The 17,099-nt window shown below is 41.3% G+C and overlaps 1 protein-coding gene across 1 annotated transcript in view; it reads right to left on the bottom strand.

Annotated features, from left to right (window-relative positions):
- Positions 1–3,861, bottom strand: part of LOC118336945 (glutamate-rich protein 1) — a 4,281-nt gene extending 420 nt beyond the window's left edge. Inside the window, exons 1-3 of the mRNA XM_035673717.1 lie at positions 3,326–3,861; positions 2,589–2,729; positions 2,220–2,366 (exon numbers count right to left, since the gene is read on the bottom strand). Of these exons, the coding sequence (XP_035529610.1) occupies positions 2,220–2,366; positions 2,589–2,729; positions 3,326–3,344 (307 nt within the window). The 5' untranslated portion in view covers positions 3,345–3,861. The remainder of the gene's footprint in view (positions 1–2,219; positions 2,367–2,588; positions 2,730–3,325) is intronic.
- Between the last annotated feature and the right edge of the window lie 13,238 nt (positions 3,862–17,099).

The raw sequence follows: 17,099 nt of genomic DNA, 5'->3' as shown, positions 1-17,099 counted from the left end.
GGGGGGGGGGCAATGCTCAGGTTATGCATTAGCTCTCCACTGTGCACACACAAAATGATCGCATTCCTCCTACCTTATGGAAATCATCATTCGAGCTCCTGCGGTTCTATTTTGGCTTCGCAGTTTGATTTCTTTTGCTGTCATTTTTGTTCCTAGGTTAAAGAAAATCCTACCAGTGTTAAACCTCTCCCTCACTGTGAGTCCATACAGAAAACGGGGCTCTCCCTGGCTGAGCAGCTTCCTCTCAACCTCGCCACACCTCCCCTCTCCTTAACAACTCAAGAGGCGCTGAGAGGTCACAGAAAACCTGCTCCCGTCGAATTCTCAGTGACTCGTTCACATTAGCGAGTAGCGAAATGGCTAGCAGCCAGAACATAATGCAGCAGAGAAAGTGGCAGAGTAACATCGACCAATAGTGAAAAGCAAGTCAAGAGGAGCCACTGTTCAATTTACTGTAACATGGACTGTAGTGATGACAAACCAAAGTCACTTACAGGACTTGGCTATATGGGCATCAATGAAGCACAAGGTAAAAATGAACTTGATCTTCATTGCTGTCATCACTGCCGTCATTTTGTAACTCGTCTGATACACCATCTGGGCGGCACTGTCCCGTTTGCTGCAGTCATCTGAGTGCACTGAGTCACTTCTTTTCCTAGAGCATGTACAAATGTGCAATATTTATGGTGATCTTCATCAATTCTGTCCTTTTGTGGAAGACTAAAACTGAGCCCAAGTATCTCACGTCAATGTGTTGCTCAGCACAGAGGAAAAAGAGAATTCATTCAAGCCTGTCACACACAGTACATAGATATCAAAAAACTGAGAAAACACTAAGATCTACTAAATATTATGTCTTGGCAACTTAGAGACAGTAGTGCACTCCTTTCACTGGTAACCAAAGGACAGCCACTGCAAGCTACAACAGACAGTAGCACAGAATCAGCCCTAAAATATATGTCCATTCTTGAACTGAGTGAACCCTACAGCAGTATATTATTATAGCAGAAGCTCACACTGTGGTAGAACACAGTGTGGAGACAGCTCTGGTAATTCAAGACTACAACAGAGGTTGTCTTATTGACTCTTAATACATTAATCATTACTGTATCACATCAATCCGTTATTGTTCGTTTCTATAATGCTACATTGATGGATTTATTATCATCAAACCTTTATGAAACCCAACCCAAGCCGACCTTAAACAGGACTTTAGATTGCAATTTCCATCAAGGCTCACTGCCCACTAAATCAAAAATGTGATTCAATTAAGGCGCTGTTAGGCTGACGAGTGCAATTAATCAAACTTAACTACTCATCATTCATTCTAGTGGGCACCTTTAAATGCTGCACTGCCTCGGCCAACAAATCTCTTCTGTTCCATTGAGGCAAAGCAGAAGCCTGTCAAGTGGGTGGAGGTCTGTATTAAAGGACCAGTGTGTAGGATTCAGCGGCATCTAGCAGTGAAGTTGCAGAACCGTTTAAGTTCAGCCTGCCAAGCGTGTAGGACAAACTATGGTGAAAAAACAAAAAGAGCCCCATATAGAGCCAGTGTTTGCTCTGTTATGGACTACTGTAGAGACACGGCGGTTCAACATGGCAACCTCTGCGGAAGATTTAGATAATATATTCCAAGATATTATTTTCCAAGATCCTTCTAAATGCTACACGCTGGATCTTTAAGGAAGATGATGAGTACAGAGACACGTGCAGTGAGCCAGGACTCTTATTATAGTCTGATCATTCCACCGGTTCACGACAAGACACAGCGCAGACAGAATAGACTAAATGATGCATATTAACTGCAGCGCGTGTGACTTATCTGCCAGCCAATTATTTTCATTCACAGGTCAAGAACATATCAGCTTGGCATTAACGTCAGCTCACAATTCAGCCTCAAAGATGGCATCAACAAGGGGTAAGTATTTCCTAGATAAGTTGTAAAAGTTTACTCGAACAAACAACATTCAACAGACAGATTAAAGTGAAAATCCACCAGGCTTTTAGACCATCTGCACTGCATTCAAGTTCTCCTCAGTTCAGAAACACAATTGATTATCACTATTTGTTTCCATTAGCTAGTGGTGTGGCAGAGACAATCCAGAAGAGAGACTTTAATAACAGAGAGTGGCAGCCTGGAGAAACTCCATGCCGTAAATCTCTCCTAACTTTACGGCGCACATCGCAAGTACATAAATGTAAGATTATGGTCGTCTCACCAGCTGGGTCCTCGGCACTATTTATGCTTTCTAGCTGGGGGAGTGTGACGGATTTCTCCGAATCCGTCTTGAAGTCTGCAGGAGGAGGTAGGACCGTGTACATCCGCCCGCATGGAATGGCTGCACTCTGTGTCTTCCCTGCATTTCCTGAGACAGACATGGCAAATAAAAGAAGGTAATAAACCTCAATGGTAAGAGCAGCAGGGTGGCAGCAGCTTTGCATATATATAACGTGTTAGTATAATAATGTGTGTAATTTGAAAAAAGGGAATAGGGTCAAAAAGAAAGATAGTCAGAAAAGAGTGATTTTTATCCCCCAAAAACTGACTTTTGTAAACCGTATTGCTGGTGAACTGAATGTAATCTTACCAGTGGCTGCGTCCTCTTGGGAGGCTTTTCTTTTCACGTTGTTTTTTTTGGCGAGGGCCTCTACCATGTGTGGTGGGCTGGGCTCCTTCTCCAATTTGGGAGCTGCAGGGTAGAGCTTCTGGAGTACTTTTGATTGAAATGCTAAGTACACAAGACAGAGGACACAAAATACATAAGAGCACAACACTACCTATTAATCAGAGGCACTGTAAGATACTTGACTTCTTAGTATTGAAGGAAAACAAAATGTTATTCATGCTAAAATCTGACAGTTTAACAATGCAATTCAATTAAGTGTGCAGTAGGTCTAATTCACACATCAAGTTCTCATATGAGTTTCCAATGCAGAACAAGGGATGGACTCAAAGAAGCAACCATTTCGAAAGAGGTGCTGGTTCATACATATGCATGTCGGGGGCATTATAATACTATAATAATAATCAAAGTAGCACTGCCCTGTACTACAAATTTGAGTATTTTTCCTATACTATAAAAAGCACCATCGACCGTTCAATCATCACGGTGCTCAGTTATTTAAGGTCACCGTAAACTGACTGTAATACTGACAGGTTAGGATTACTTTGTATTGTTAGCCGGTGGAACACGTGCATTTGTTTACAACATAGCTCCTTAACGCGAGACTTAGCCTGGTAGCTACGTTAGCTAGCTAGTCGCCTGAACTTTTTGAGTTTTTAAATGGGATTAATGTAGTTGTCCACCACACCGGCGATGCTCACCTTCTTTCCTACGGGCCATATCGACATTAACCGATATCTGAGTGGAAGCGAAGAGGACGGAAACCTAAATGTAACATGTGGCTATAGCTAACATGCTAGCAGTTAGCGGTCTGTTAATAACTCCCTTCACAACAAAGAGTTACAACAGCACACAGCGGGGAAGCGTGTTCGTGTTGAAATAGCTAAAGAAACGTCTGCAGCTACTTTAAAAACCCAACCAGCTAACGTTATACGGTTTTCAAAGTGCATTCATTGTCGGGCTCCAGCAGTTACACTCCCTCCAGCAGACAGCAGCTCACAGACTGGTAGACTGATTACACAGGCAGACCTCACTTGTTCCTGTGGCGCCGATTTCCATTCAAACTAAAGGCAATTTAATGTATTCTTATTTGTCATGAAAGACACGTATCCTGTATATCATACACCGGTATATTGTTTTAATCCGTCGAATCCCTTCTTCAAATCGGCATATGAATTAGCTTTGTACAGCACAATATATTAGATTATTTTAGCTTTCTTTAAAACTACTCGGCCACTGTATTTGATGAGGACAGACAGTACAGAGTAATACGTTTACATTTTACTGAGGCATATTGCTTCTGTGTTACCGAATGCGAGACGAATTGAAATCAGACTCGGTAAATTATATTGAGTCACTTTCTTCCTACCAAAATAATCAAGCCCAATTTATATTGGCGGTCAGTTTAAGTTGCCAACTTTCTCTCATGAAGTCCGCGATGCATCAGACTAGAGCTCCCCGTGTGTCTGAATCGTGCAATAGCAGCGGGTTTTGGGCGTGCGCACACAGAGCCCGCTGTAGGACGGGCTGGAAGCGAGATGTGAATACTAAGCAGGCACCTCATGGCTCAGCATCAGCACCGGGTTGAGTTAGGATTTGCGCACCCTCCAAACTTGGCTTGGGACCTCAGCATGTGAACGGGTTTTGCAGGAGGAGGATCCACCTAGAATGTCAGCTCTGAAGAAGGTAAATCCCCCTTCTCTGTCTTATTCATCTTTGAGCACATATTTAACTCCTAAAATATGACATGTGCAGGATTCAAACATTGGATTTTACCATCTTACAGTAAATGAGAAGATGTATGCAGTAGTGGAAAATGGGTGTGTGTTTAAGCAGTTTGGTTGCAGGATTTTCTTAATTGTGTGAGGTAACCAGACCTTTGGACTGCTGGCTTATTCAGAGTGATAAAATTGTTAAAACCCTTCCATAATTATTTCAACTATTTTAGGGGCCACAAATTGAATGTGTTTAAATATGGTAAAGCATCACAATAAACAAAATATAATATCATTTTTGCTTCACTTTGGCCCATGAATTTTGCCCACCACTCCTCTGATTTGCCTCATGGACGTCGTTCCTGCAGTTACATTTATCCCTGAGGAGGAGGCTTGGGTGAGGAGCATTTCAGGCAGAAAAAAAGCGCTCTTAGCACAAGGTTAACTTCTCAAATGGATGTTATGTCAGTTTTGATCTCCCCTGGACCCCTTCTTTTGTGCACTGTCACGTAATACTGTATGTACCATGCTGACTGTAGTCTCAGTGGGTGGATGAGCTTCACTGACTGTGTCTGACAGAGCCCCAAACCCAGCGCTGGCAATCCTGAATGAGAGTGGAGCTCCATACAGCTTAACAAAAGGAGGCATTGGAGGAGTTGTACGTTTTGCAAGAATCAAGGAACTACACAGATCTGTGTAAACATGTTACATAATACCTCGCAGTGAACAAGGCGTTCACTGCGAGGTATCAACAGCATATGCGAAATTCCCACAAGCCTTCTGATTAATAAAGTAGTAAGACTCTCCTATGAATGGGGGATTATTACTGGTAGGAATCAACCTTCTTTTGTTGTTGAGGATGTTTAAAGATAAAAAAAAAAGTTGCCTGTTTGTGTAAAAAGCTTGTCATCACTGTCAGCTGTACACTGACACATCATATTGTTTAAGATTCAGTGCCGTTGCACGTATTAATGTCTCAGCTCCAATAGATTCCCATGATTGAGCGGCACAAAAAAAGGAAGTTGTATAGAATGTCTGCTTCAGCACTGCCGCCGAATCCACAGCAAATCCACAGTACTCAGCACACACTGTGACTGACAAAATGCTGGCTGCCAGCACTCACATAGTCAGACATCATAATCACAGAGGTTCTAAAAATAGGGGACCATATTCATTGCAGTGCTTTAGAAGCTCAATGGAGTTATTGCTGTTCACCCTCGCAGCTCGAAGTTTTACCAAGATACTCCTCGATGTTTTACTCCTACCTTGCTCAATAATACAAAAAGTCTTTATTTATAGACAGCAGTGGTCAGGCAGCCTTCCCTCAATGACACACAGCTGCTGTGGATGAAACTTTGATGTGTAAGTGATGGTCTTTTTTACTCTATAGTCTCTGAAACTCAAGGTGCACTGCAAAGCACTTCATACATGGAAACTGCATTTTCTGGCATAGGAGCAAGCATGTTTTATTTTAGGTCCTGGAAAACTGTCCCATGTTCATTCATTATGCAGGCGGCGAGAAGTGCTCTAGAGCAGTGGTAGTTGCGGAAAGCATTCAGGAGAAAATGTAATTAATCAATAAGGAGTTTAATTGTATGCTTTGCCTTGATGTGCCTGTGCAATATGTATGCATATGTAGTTTGTGTATACCTAAAAGTGTGGCAACCTGTGGGTTGACAGGTACCAGGTGGCAGGTGAGAAATTCATGTGACCTCTGTAAGTCCTTATCTGACTGAAAAATAAATTACTTGTCACTTACGAGCTTTAGGGGGGGGGCCAACCTTTCACCTCATCCACATGACTTCCCACCCCTCTTCTTTAAATCAGTCTTTCAATGAAAGCTTGATGATTCATACGAGATGGAGAAATCTTTACTCATCCTACCAGGCAATTTCTTCACTTAAAAAGATGAGAGCCTAATGAAAAGCTACCATTTGCGTACAAAGAATAAAGGACAAAAAAAAAAAAAAAAAACCTAATTGGAAACTGACACTATTTCCTCTCAGAAGCACTTTAGAATTGAAGGTAGCTTGTCTCAGGATGTTTCCAACGCTGCTGTTAAATTGCTTGCACACACACACACACGCGCCCACACAAACAGACTGTCACAGAGTTGTCAATGGGAGGCTTGTGTGGACTTTGCCTACTTGGCAGTGACATGATAACGCTCTCATAATCTGTTTGAAGATGCATAGAAAACTTGAAACGCTACATTTATGCGTGCAGTGATGTCATTTTGGTCTACAGGGGGAGAGCGGCAGCGGTGAATGTAGACTAGTCTTGACTAAAAGTAAATGTTGAAACATTCAGCAGGCTTTTTGCCTTATTCATCCACTCACCGTGGCAGATACTTTGATACTGTCCCCGTATTTCCTCTCTTTTTGTGTCTCTATTCATTCCCCAATGAATGCCCCCTACATCTGTAATAGTTTGGCTTCAGTAGAGGGATGTAGAGGGGATGGATGGGACAGAGCTTTATGAATCTAATAATGCATGAGAGCCAAGTGTGTATACTATATATACAGTATGTGTATGTGTGTACACCTGTGCACTACTCAGTTAATCACCTTTGTGCTGCAGTGGGCACAGATTTTCCAGACGGGTGGGTGTCACTGCATTTTCCCAGTGTTACTGTTACTGCAATAGCTGTCACATACAGCCCCAAGTCAGATGTGAGTCATTACGACATTCATTAGCAAGCTGGGAGACTATCTGTAAGAATTCCTAATTGGACAGTCATAAATACAGACAGTTTGATACCAGTTTGTAATATCATTTATGATTTACCTATGTCAGCCACACTGGTATATTTTCATCATAAAAGCCACTGTCCTTCGAAAGATGGCACAGCAGATACGACGACTACTCAATACCCGACTCCAGCTGTATGGCTTTGAATCTCTTTGACAGAGAGACAAAGGTAAATCATCTCATGGTCTAAAAGGAATTATAAATGTGTCCCTTAAGGCCCATTGTGTTAACACTGTTAAAGTGTGAAATTTGATACTAATGCAGGTGCAAGACCCTGTACAGTTCCAAGTGTACTTGAGGTCTCCCTTGTAGAGTATAAGTCCTAATACCATTGCTGTTGGCGGAAGGCCCAGCTCGTTTACAACCGGGTCTTTACCAGACCCTTTAAACCGGGCGATGAACTTGAATATATCAGTGTAATAAAATAGCCCTCTCAAGTGAAGGACATCAAGGCAGCAGAATTTTAGATTGGGGCAGGTCTAAGAGATTTGATTGAGCTCCAGAGAATTACTTTGCACTATAATTGTCCTAATGTGGTCAAGCTGTTTAACATTAATGCTGTATGCTGCTGTTGCCGTCATTACAGTGCACCTAGTTGGCTTTCACCTTTGCATAGCTCCCCTCCAACGTTGGGTATACATGCTTATGCCGTTATTCTAGTTTATCCTGTAAATGATCCTTGGATTTTAGGTAAAAGCTCTGACCTCCATCCGACCCTGCAAACATATCCCTGCACTTACCAGATGCACCACTTGCCTCCATGCCTTAGCATCTGGATCTCAGCTCCACATTCTCCCTTTCATCTACATGCCTGCCCATGTCTCTGGTGATGTTCTAAATGAGTGAAGTAAAGGTTGTATATTAAGTCTGCTGCCTTCCTGTGTCCTACATGAGCATTAATCCAACTGAAAACTACAGTATGACTTAGGACTCATATGCTACATATTTTAGTGCGTGGTAGATCTCAGACTGAGACTGCCAAAAAAGTACACATTTCATATTTATGTTTTTCCTATGACAGTGGAGGGTACAGGAATGCTGGATGTAATGAACACTATGCTTTTTATAGAGATGAATTTGCACACAAAGCTGCTAGAGACAGTTAACTCCTTACCACTACTATTGAACTGCATTGTATTGAAACGTGCTTCTAATATTTTTGTCCATTTCTGTCTGTCATATCTATTTTAGTTACTGCTGGGGTGAGTAGTTACAGTGCATTCTTATCTTCTGCTCAATCTGCACACCATTCATTTGATAGCTTGGGTAAGAAGGGAGCAGAGAGCGCTCAAGGCGGACAGGAAGAGCTTTGAAATGCATTGGAGTGACTCCACTTCCCATCCGTCCTCTCAGATCTCCATTAGCTCACCAAGGGTTGCACTCTAGTCCTCAGCAGCAGGCGCCAAGATATCCTATTATACACTCCCACTTGTGATAATTGCCTGTACCCCGCAGTAATAGTGTGTGGAGATAGGTAGTGTGTCTCTATGTTTGCGAGTGTATGTGCTTGCGCCCGTTATGTAGACAGGTATTTGTGGCTTTGTGAGCATCCTGAAAGAACACTGGGACAAGAGCGGTTCCCCCCGCTGACCGCTCTCTGTCGTGGTCAAAACTAGGCTGTGTTGCCCCGAGCCTCAGATCATGTGCATAGCCATTAACTGAACCTCGTGCATTGGAGCTTGACTTGTTTGGGTGCATTTACACCAAAGTCTAGTGCAACTGGGTTGACAGGGTTCACGCACATCTCACCGTGGTCCACACTAGGAGAAAAATTAGAAGTTGAACAACAAGAAAAACTAATTTACTTGAACTTTTTGATGTCGTAACTTTACTTTTATGAGCATCAGTTTAGTACACGACTTAAATCAAAGAGGCTATATCTGAGCCTCACTCTCCAGTCTCATGAGGCAGTCTCAAACAGTAGATAAAGCAATCTCCCCAGTCAAATGGACTTTCAGGGGGAAAGTAATCAGCACTATTGTGTCTGGGGTCATTTTCAGAGATATCCGAGAGAAAAGTTTCTTTATGTACTCAAATGGTGTGTGACTCACCTGAGTCGGCCCGTTTGATTGTTCATCTCAGTTAATGAGCATGCATTTGGTTGTTTCTCTCTTCTTCCACTTCTGCCTGTGTTTCGTCTCTCTTGAGGGCTCTTGTGCTGTAAAGTATGTCTCTGTAAAAAAGAGACACGTAGCTCAATACCTGCTTTGTCCAAGACATGACTATATTTGAAGAAAAGTTGTCAAAAACATCCATAAGCCTTGTTTTTCTGTTGATTTTCAGAAAAAAATAACTCTGAATTATTTACTGCTTACTTACTTACTGCTACTCGCTACTCTAGCCTAGAAGCTCAGCTATTTTTATATTATGAGTCATTATAAAAGTGACTGAAATTGAGGCTAGTGGATATATATGATGCCACATTGTAGTGTAGAATGATATACTATACATATTGAAATTATGTGGATGGCTTACAAAATATCCTGGGAATATGGGACTGGGACTGTTTTGGGATCTTTTGTCTCATAACATTCTTGTACAAATAGGCTTGAAATATCGAAAATAAAGAGCAATCAGTTTATTTTTATAGCCTGCTTTAAGACCAAAACAGTATACTTTACTGCAATATTATCTCATGCATTTTCACCCCAAATGCCACAAGAGGTGTGGATGTAACAGGCTGATAACATGGACCGTTCCTGGAGACTTTAGGTGTGTTTAATGATGTCTTCACTGAATCCTCTTTCTTACAGCCTCAGGGTACAAGAGAAGGGCAACCAATCCTATCGGAGGAGCAAGATGGTAAACTGCTACAACATTGCCAAATGGAGCCTTTTATTAACCCACCGACTCAATGGGGTTTGAAGACTCATTCACAAGATTGGGCCTCTGGTCCTAAGGGCACTGCTTTGGATTGTCTTCAAGGATCTGTTTTTTCCTTAGATGTTCATTGAATATGACAAAAAACGGTTCAATTGAATAACTGATTTAATGGGTGATTATAAGTAATTAGTTTTGATATGATCAGGGTTATTATTCATGTATGTCCGGTCTTTGAGGATAACTATAAAATGCGATTTGAATGAAAACAGCTATTCATAATATTGTGAGAAAACAAACCTGTTCAAACACCCAAAATACCAAGACAGATTCTTGACTGTTTTTGTATTTCCAGTTGTCCCAGTTATACGTGTCCATGGGATTGTCCTTGTGTGTCTTGTAAATCTTTCTTGTTAAAACATGGTGACATAAACCCTCTCTTGTTCTCATCCCAAGATAAGCTTAAAAAGACGGATGCCTAACGCATTTCCACTTGTGAAATTAAATGCCTTGCCTCCAGACTCCAATCCTTTTAAACCGTAAATGAGAGGCGAGTGACAGATCTGTGTGTCTGAAACACTGAAGAGTGTCCCTGACAGTTCGTTTTCCACACTCCTCCAGTACAAGTCTCGAGCCAGCCAGCTAGCCAGCATCAATTATAACTGTACATCATGCAGCTGTTTGAGTCATTACAATGCAATCATTGTACCTCTCATCTCTGCAGACATATCTTTTTTTATCTACCACACAACTTTCTTTTGTACTGCCTGAATAACATTTTGTCGCATATCATTGAATAGAGGACATGCATGCAGAGAATACGTTTATGTGAAACAGGTGAAATGATGAAACAAAAAGATTCACTTTTGTCTCATATGTTCTTATACAAAGTCACCACAATAACAAATGCAATTTCTTTGTTTGGTTATCATCAGAGTCCATATCTTCAGCATAGTTCTCTCTTCTGTGGAGTGAATCTATAAAATCACTTATTTATTCTCAGCAAAACATATTTAAATAAATGAGATAAAACGCAATATAATGTAATTAAGGTACTTAAATTATAGATAGATGATTTATAATGTATCATGTATAATCACTGGAAAAAAAGAATCATGTTTTTGTTACCTTAGAATGAGCCATTGTAATCAACAGAGGGAACCTGTCCTCTTCTATGGAGGAAGAGTTGAACCGGCATGTTTCTACAGTAGCCTAGAACGGACAAACTAAACACTGGCTCTACATTGGGCCTTTTGTGTTTATTGAGTTTTTCGCGGCCACTGTAGTTTCTCCTGCACTCTTGGGACAGGAGTGTGAGGCGAGGGGGTTGTATTCTTCAGCTACAATAAATCCTACACACGGGTTCTTTAAGACCAGACCATGTTACCAATGTACACTGTCATCAACATCAACTTTTCAAGAAAAACTGACATGTTTGTGACAATGCACTTTTGAGTGGTTTGCTTGCTTAAGAAGTAAGCTAATCTTCATCTTCAATTTATGTAAAAAAAAAATCAAAATCAAAATCAATACATTTAGAGATGGTGGTTTTCACTGGGCAGCAAATGCTTTAAACAGACATTCTGTGCCATCAGGTTTAACACAAGCTACAATTATGTGGCCTTCTTGACCTGGATTATCCCTCTTGTGTGAAACTTGTCCATATATGGAGTGGAACAGGCAGCCTTATATGGCCATTTTAGGGACATGAACAGGTGCTATTTGTCCAGCTGAAACCAGAGATTTACTGCAAGTTTGTCTTGTTAAGAGAGTTTTGGTGACTCTCACTTTGAACACTTATATGAACCGCACACAAACGCACAAGAGATTTAGTTTAAAAATATGAACATATTTTTGCTTGAGGCCCAGAAACTCAAAGCAATCCAACAAATCACCAAAATTAGTTGTTTAGGCTTTAAAAAAAGTTCTAGTAGAGTTCATACCTGTCTATTCAAACTGAGTTTGAGATGAATGAGTCAGGCATGAACTGAGTTAAAATTTTAAAAACAAATGCAGTTTATGTAGTGTTTATATTATGGCAGGATTACCTCTTGATATGCTGCTGTTAAATTAGAAAATGAGACTGAACGACAAGAGTCTATGTGCTTGAGGCCGCCCTCCTATATGAATGATGGAGTGGGTTGATATCTCATTGAATGTCCCCGAGAGACGAGCCATTCGGGTTCATTTCTATTTTTTATTCCTGGTCTTCTCTCTCTTTTCAAGAGCTACCTTTATATGCTGCTCTCTTTAATTAAAAGGGACACTTATCTGATCAGTTCTGTTCAGTCCCAGACAGAAGTACAATAACTCTGAGAGACAGAGGAGCCTGAGATAACCACCAAATGCATATGTAAAGAAATGTTAACACTATCCCCAGAAAAAATGGAGCTGAGAGAAAGAAGAGGAGGTTAGTCTATATCACTGAAGTCATTTGGACAACAATGAGCCTGTCAGTCAGATACAAGGACAAAAAGGCATTGATAGCACCTGCTGAGCCACCTCCGCATCTCCTCCTTTCTTTTGGTTCCCTGTGCTTATTTCTAGTAGAGATTCTGCATATTTGTGCTTGTGAACACCAATAATGGTATGCAGTGTCACAGCAAAGCTTAACAAAACTGTTATCATAGAAATGAAAACAGGATGCTTTGTTCGCACCTGTCATCCCCTGTCTTCTGTTCACTTGCAGTAGACAAGTGATGATAGCAAAATATTAGCAGCTGAGATACAACCTTGGATCGATTAAATTTTTAGAGGACTCTTCACAGAGTAGAATGTAAGCATGCATTATTGATTAGTATGACCACCTCAGGCGCTTGTGAATAGTGTAATAATTGGCCGTTGTATTTGCTGTTACAACTTCCTGGCAAAGTGAACCTGCTGATGGAGCAGAAAAGGCTTCTAAAATTGGCCCGTTGACATGACCCCACCAGAACGACTGATAACCCCTCCTCCCTCAACACACACACACACACACACACACACAACTCCATGGAGCAATATTTTATCTCTCTGCTGCTCTATCCCAATGGATTGTTAGCGCATCATATTTTCACACACCATTTAACCCACCTTTGACTGTTTGTAGATTGAATCAGAGATGCACATTTGAAAATAAACCTTCCACACACATATTCACTCCGGGACCATCATTTAGTGCTCCACTGCTCAGATCACAGTGCAGAAGAAAGGGCTTAGATAAATACGGGAGCAGCTCCTTTTGATGCAAATGGTGTGAGAAATGGGTGTCTGTTGCTACTCTGTAATTGTGGGTCACATCATGGCTCAGTGCTTTTCCTCTGAGCTCCACCTTGTTTATCTGCTTTGAGCTGCTGTGATATTAACGTCTCTCCTACTCTCTCTCTCTCTCTTTCTTTCTATCTCTCCCCTCTCCTTTGTTGTTGTTTCTTGGAAGGTGTTGCCAGGCATACTGCAGAAGCATTGCTGTATCTTACCAGACAGAAACACAGGTAAGGACCAAACAGATGTCCCCTCTCCACTAAGCACACCAGTCACACACGGTGCTGAGACAGAAGGAGAGAGCCTGTCAGTGGGAGTAATGAGCGGGTGGTGATGCTAGGGAATGGAAGCTCAGTGGGGGGGTCACATTTGTCTGTCTACCTGTTTTTATGTGTGCTCTGAACATCTGTAAGCTCATACCTCGTCTGCTGATGGCACTCTTCCTGACTGATTATTTCCACTTAGTTTTGTTATATAGGGATTTACCCCATCCTCACTATTTGGCCACAAAGTGATCCCTTTATCATTGCGATTCACACAGTTATTACTCTTTTATTGCTACTACACAATGTTACCTCTAGCAAAATTCTAAAGGATCTAAGATCATATGGGGTTCTCTGTGTAATTTTCTACACTTACATGTCAGAGGGAGGGTAAAATTTGGGGCCCAGTTGTTGCGAACTTGTGATGATGACAGGCTTCTTCACATTATTGCAGGTGTGAAGAGGTTGCTGATGAAATTGAAGAGCAGGGAGATATACTCAGGTACCTGGCCGCAGTTCTCACAATAATGACTTCTTCTACCTCTCTGTGCGTTTACTTTTGGCGACTCAACCTTTCTAACCTATGGACCGCAATGAGACTGCATGCACATGGGCTCCCACACCATCCATCCCACTAACAAAACCTCACTGCCCGACACACTGCGATGCAGCAGTTCGCTCGTTTGTCAGACTCATGGCCATTTTGTCATCTTTGTAATTGCTATCTGCAGTGATCTTCTGCCCTCTGTTTTTCACTTTGTTCTCCAACAGTGCAAGAGTGATATCTACCATACAATGTTATCTTTCTCAAAAACATGACTGGAAAGGTAACTGCACACCCTTCCCGGGTGTGAGACATTCGTGAGGACTATAGAGCAAGGGCGGAGCAACCTTGGTGTTAAAGAGGGACTTGGGAACTTGTTATGAGTTTTAAGTGTTGGAGCTTGGAAACTCTTATAGCTGATAACTGTGCATCTCGCAGCGTAAAATGAGTGTTTGATGGGGCATATCATCTGCACTTAAGTAGATAAGGAACTTGACAAAAACCTTTAAATCAATAGTTTTACAGTTATTTTGAGCATAAAAGTACTATAAGCCAGGCATAGACCAAATTTGAATCCAATCCAAGCCAGATGGGTGGGGCTTGCTGTTATGGATTAATCCCCTTTTTGTACCGTGCGAGTTTAATCAGCAGCAAAGAAGCGCGTGAAGAGATTTACAAATGTTAGCTCAAGTTTTTTTGAATATTTAAAAAGACTTAACTTTCCCAGCAGGATGAGTCGCTGTGTGTTGAGGTGTCTGGCAATCACTGCATGAATATGGAGGACCCAGGGGTGCACCTCTCGACTGGTCTTAGAACAAGGTGTTCTGACAGAGTGGACACTTATTAAATAACCTTAAATAACCTTATGAATATGGATGTGTTAAGCTCTGAAACTTTTGCAAGGATATTTTAGCAGACACTGGTCTGGAATAGAGAGCAAGTTGTAGTCTTACTTCATGATGTTTGTGTCTTTGCGTGTATACATTAATGTGTAGGCTACATTGTGTGCATGTGAATGTTGACTTGACAGCAACATCAGTTTGACTACACTACACTTACAAATTCCATTTCATTTGAAAAATGTTGCCCCTCCCCGAAAATGACTTTATTCTGATAGATTGCACTGTCAAGAAGACATAGCACATGGCACTTCTCTTGAATACTCAGCAGTGGTGCATCAACAAACCACCATTTTTGTCAAACTATTAAAGTACTAAAGTTCATAGATCATGATTCAGCCACCAGCTCCATCTCAAACACAATTCAGAGCTTTTGCTGAACAACTTCAGCAAGGCACACTGGCACAGCTGCTAACAACCTCAGTGCCCCCAGTAGTTTCTGTATTTATAATGTCTACCATGGCATCCTGTCTCCATGGCAACAGAGTTTGTTTTGTCAGTGGATGCAAAGACTGCATCGTGTCCATTTTTAATAAGCATTACTTGTCTCTACTGATTGGATGACGTACGGCTGTTGTATTTACTAAACGGATGGCATAAATTAACACTAGCGCTGAAGGAGGACAGTCATTAGTTAGTACAGTAGTGTTGAGTCAGTCATGGGTCTGCCTAAGGAGAGGCATGAGTGGAAACATTTAGTGTAGGGCTTGAGGAAAGAGAGGGCAGAGTATGAGGGGTGGAATATCTGGAAAATGATGAAGAGCAAGTAAGATTGGAGGAGACTTTAAAAGTAATGACTGTGAAAGGATTGGTATCTCCTGCTGGTGAATATGAATAAAACGCCTGCATTATGTGTGTGTGTGTGCGCGCCCATGTCTGTGTGCATGTGTTCTGCTCTACTGTACTCGATCGAGCCAGGGGCGCCCTCTCCTGGACAGTTCCCCAGCTCTCACAAATCCATCTCCTCCACAGTAACACTTATCCTCATCAGCTCCCCGCTTCTGTCTCTCAGATTTGAAATCTTGTGCAGAGAAACTGGAGGGATGAGGCTTATCGTAATCTCACACCCTCTCTATTATCAGTGCGTCCCTCTGCTCCTAATGTACTTCGAAAGCAGAACCCTTTGTGCTGATGAGCACTCAGCATTTCTATGCCACAAATTCACTGACTGTTTCTATTTATAGACACTAATTAACGTGTGAATATTTCACCATTCTGTTGCCATTTTTCATGTCCAAGCTGAATTTGAATTTCTGGCATTCTATTATCATGTCTTCCTATCCCCTGCTCAGAGCCACTCTCCTGCTCTATTGGAAAAATGTAACCAGTAATTTCCACTTGTGTAATTCACTGGAACATAAAATCTGACTTTTTGATTTGTATGTAATGACACTGAGCACACGTTTACAGTATGAGCAGCAGGATAGTATTGTTACAGAGAGCAAGCCGATTTAAAGTTCAGATTTACAGTGCCTCACATTGCTTATGCCACAATTATACCATGGATGCAAAAGTGCTGTAAAGAGACATGCTGACTGTTGCATTCTGGGAGAACCTTCTATCATCCCTTGAACTTCTTTTTTGCATTCATGGCCTTACATTCTCATCGATTCAGTCTCCCCCGAGTCTTACAACCCACCGTTACACACACGCACAAGCAAGTACACACGAACATTACCCACTGCCTCCATTTACAATTCCGTTGTTGTATTCTGTGTGCAGGTAAGTGTATCTGGTGTTAGTCTTGCATTTTCCTCTAATTAGTGTTAATATTTTTAGTCATAAATATTGTTATTGCATGCTTGATTTGTGAATAGTGGAGCATGCAAAGTTTCCAATTATTGTGCATGAGGCTTGCTCCCATTTTGTGTGAGAAAAACAACTTCAAGTGTTTTTCATCTTGGTATTTGATCTATGTGACTGTGCTGTATGGTAAGACAGGACACACATAATAAGTCTGTAGTTCTTTTCAGGTGATTTGTTTTGTTAGCATAGCATAGTCCAGTGTTCATGCAAAGAGCTGAATTCAGGCATGACAAAATTACAACAATTATTGTTAAAGGTGCTTTTGAACTGAAAATGACTAGCAACAGCATTAACCTTAATGCTGTTTGTAAAAATATTTAAATGATGACTAACACCAGCACTCATGCCAAAGTGACCTTTGGATATCATAAAGCTCAATAGTAAGAAATACATTTTCTGAATATAATTCATGATTCCTATCGACAGTACTCGGGGAC

The sequence above is a fragment of the Morone saxatilis genome, unplaced genomic scaffold (assembly GCF_004916995.1).
Source record: "Morone saxatilis isolate NCDOM2014 unplaced genomic scaffold, NCSU_SB_2.0 Contig3, whole genome shotgun sequence".
NCBI lineage: Eukaryota > Metazoa > Chordata > Actinopteri > Moronidae > Morone > Morone saxatilis.
The sequence above is the reverse complement of the archived record's forward strand: the minus strand, read 5'-3'. Positions and strand labels throughout refer to the sequence as shown.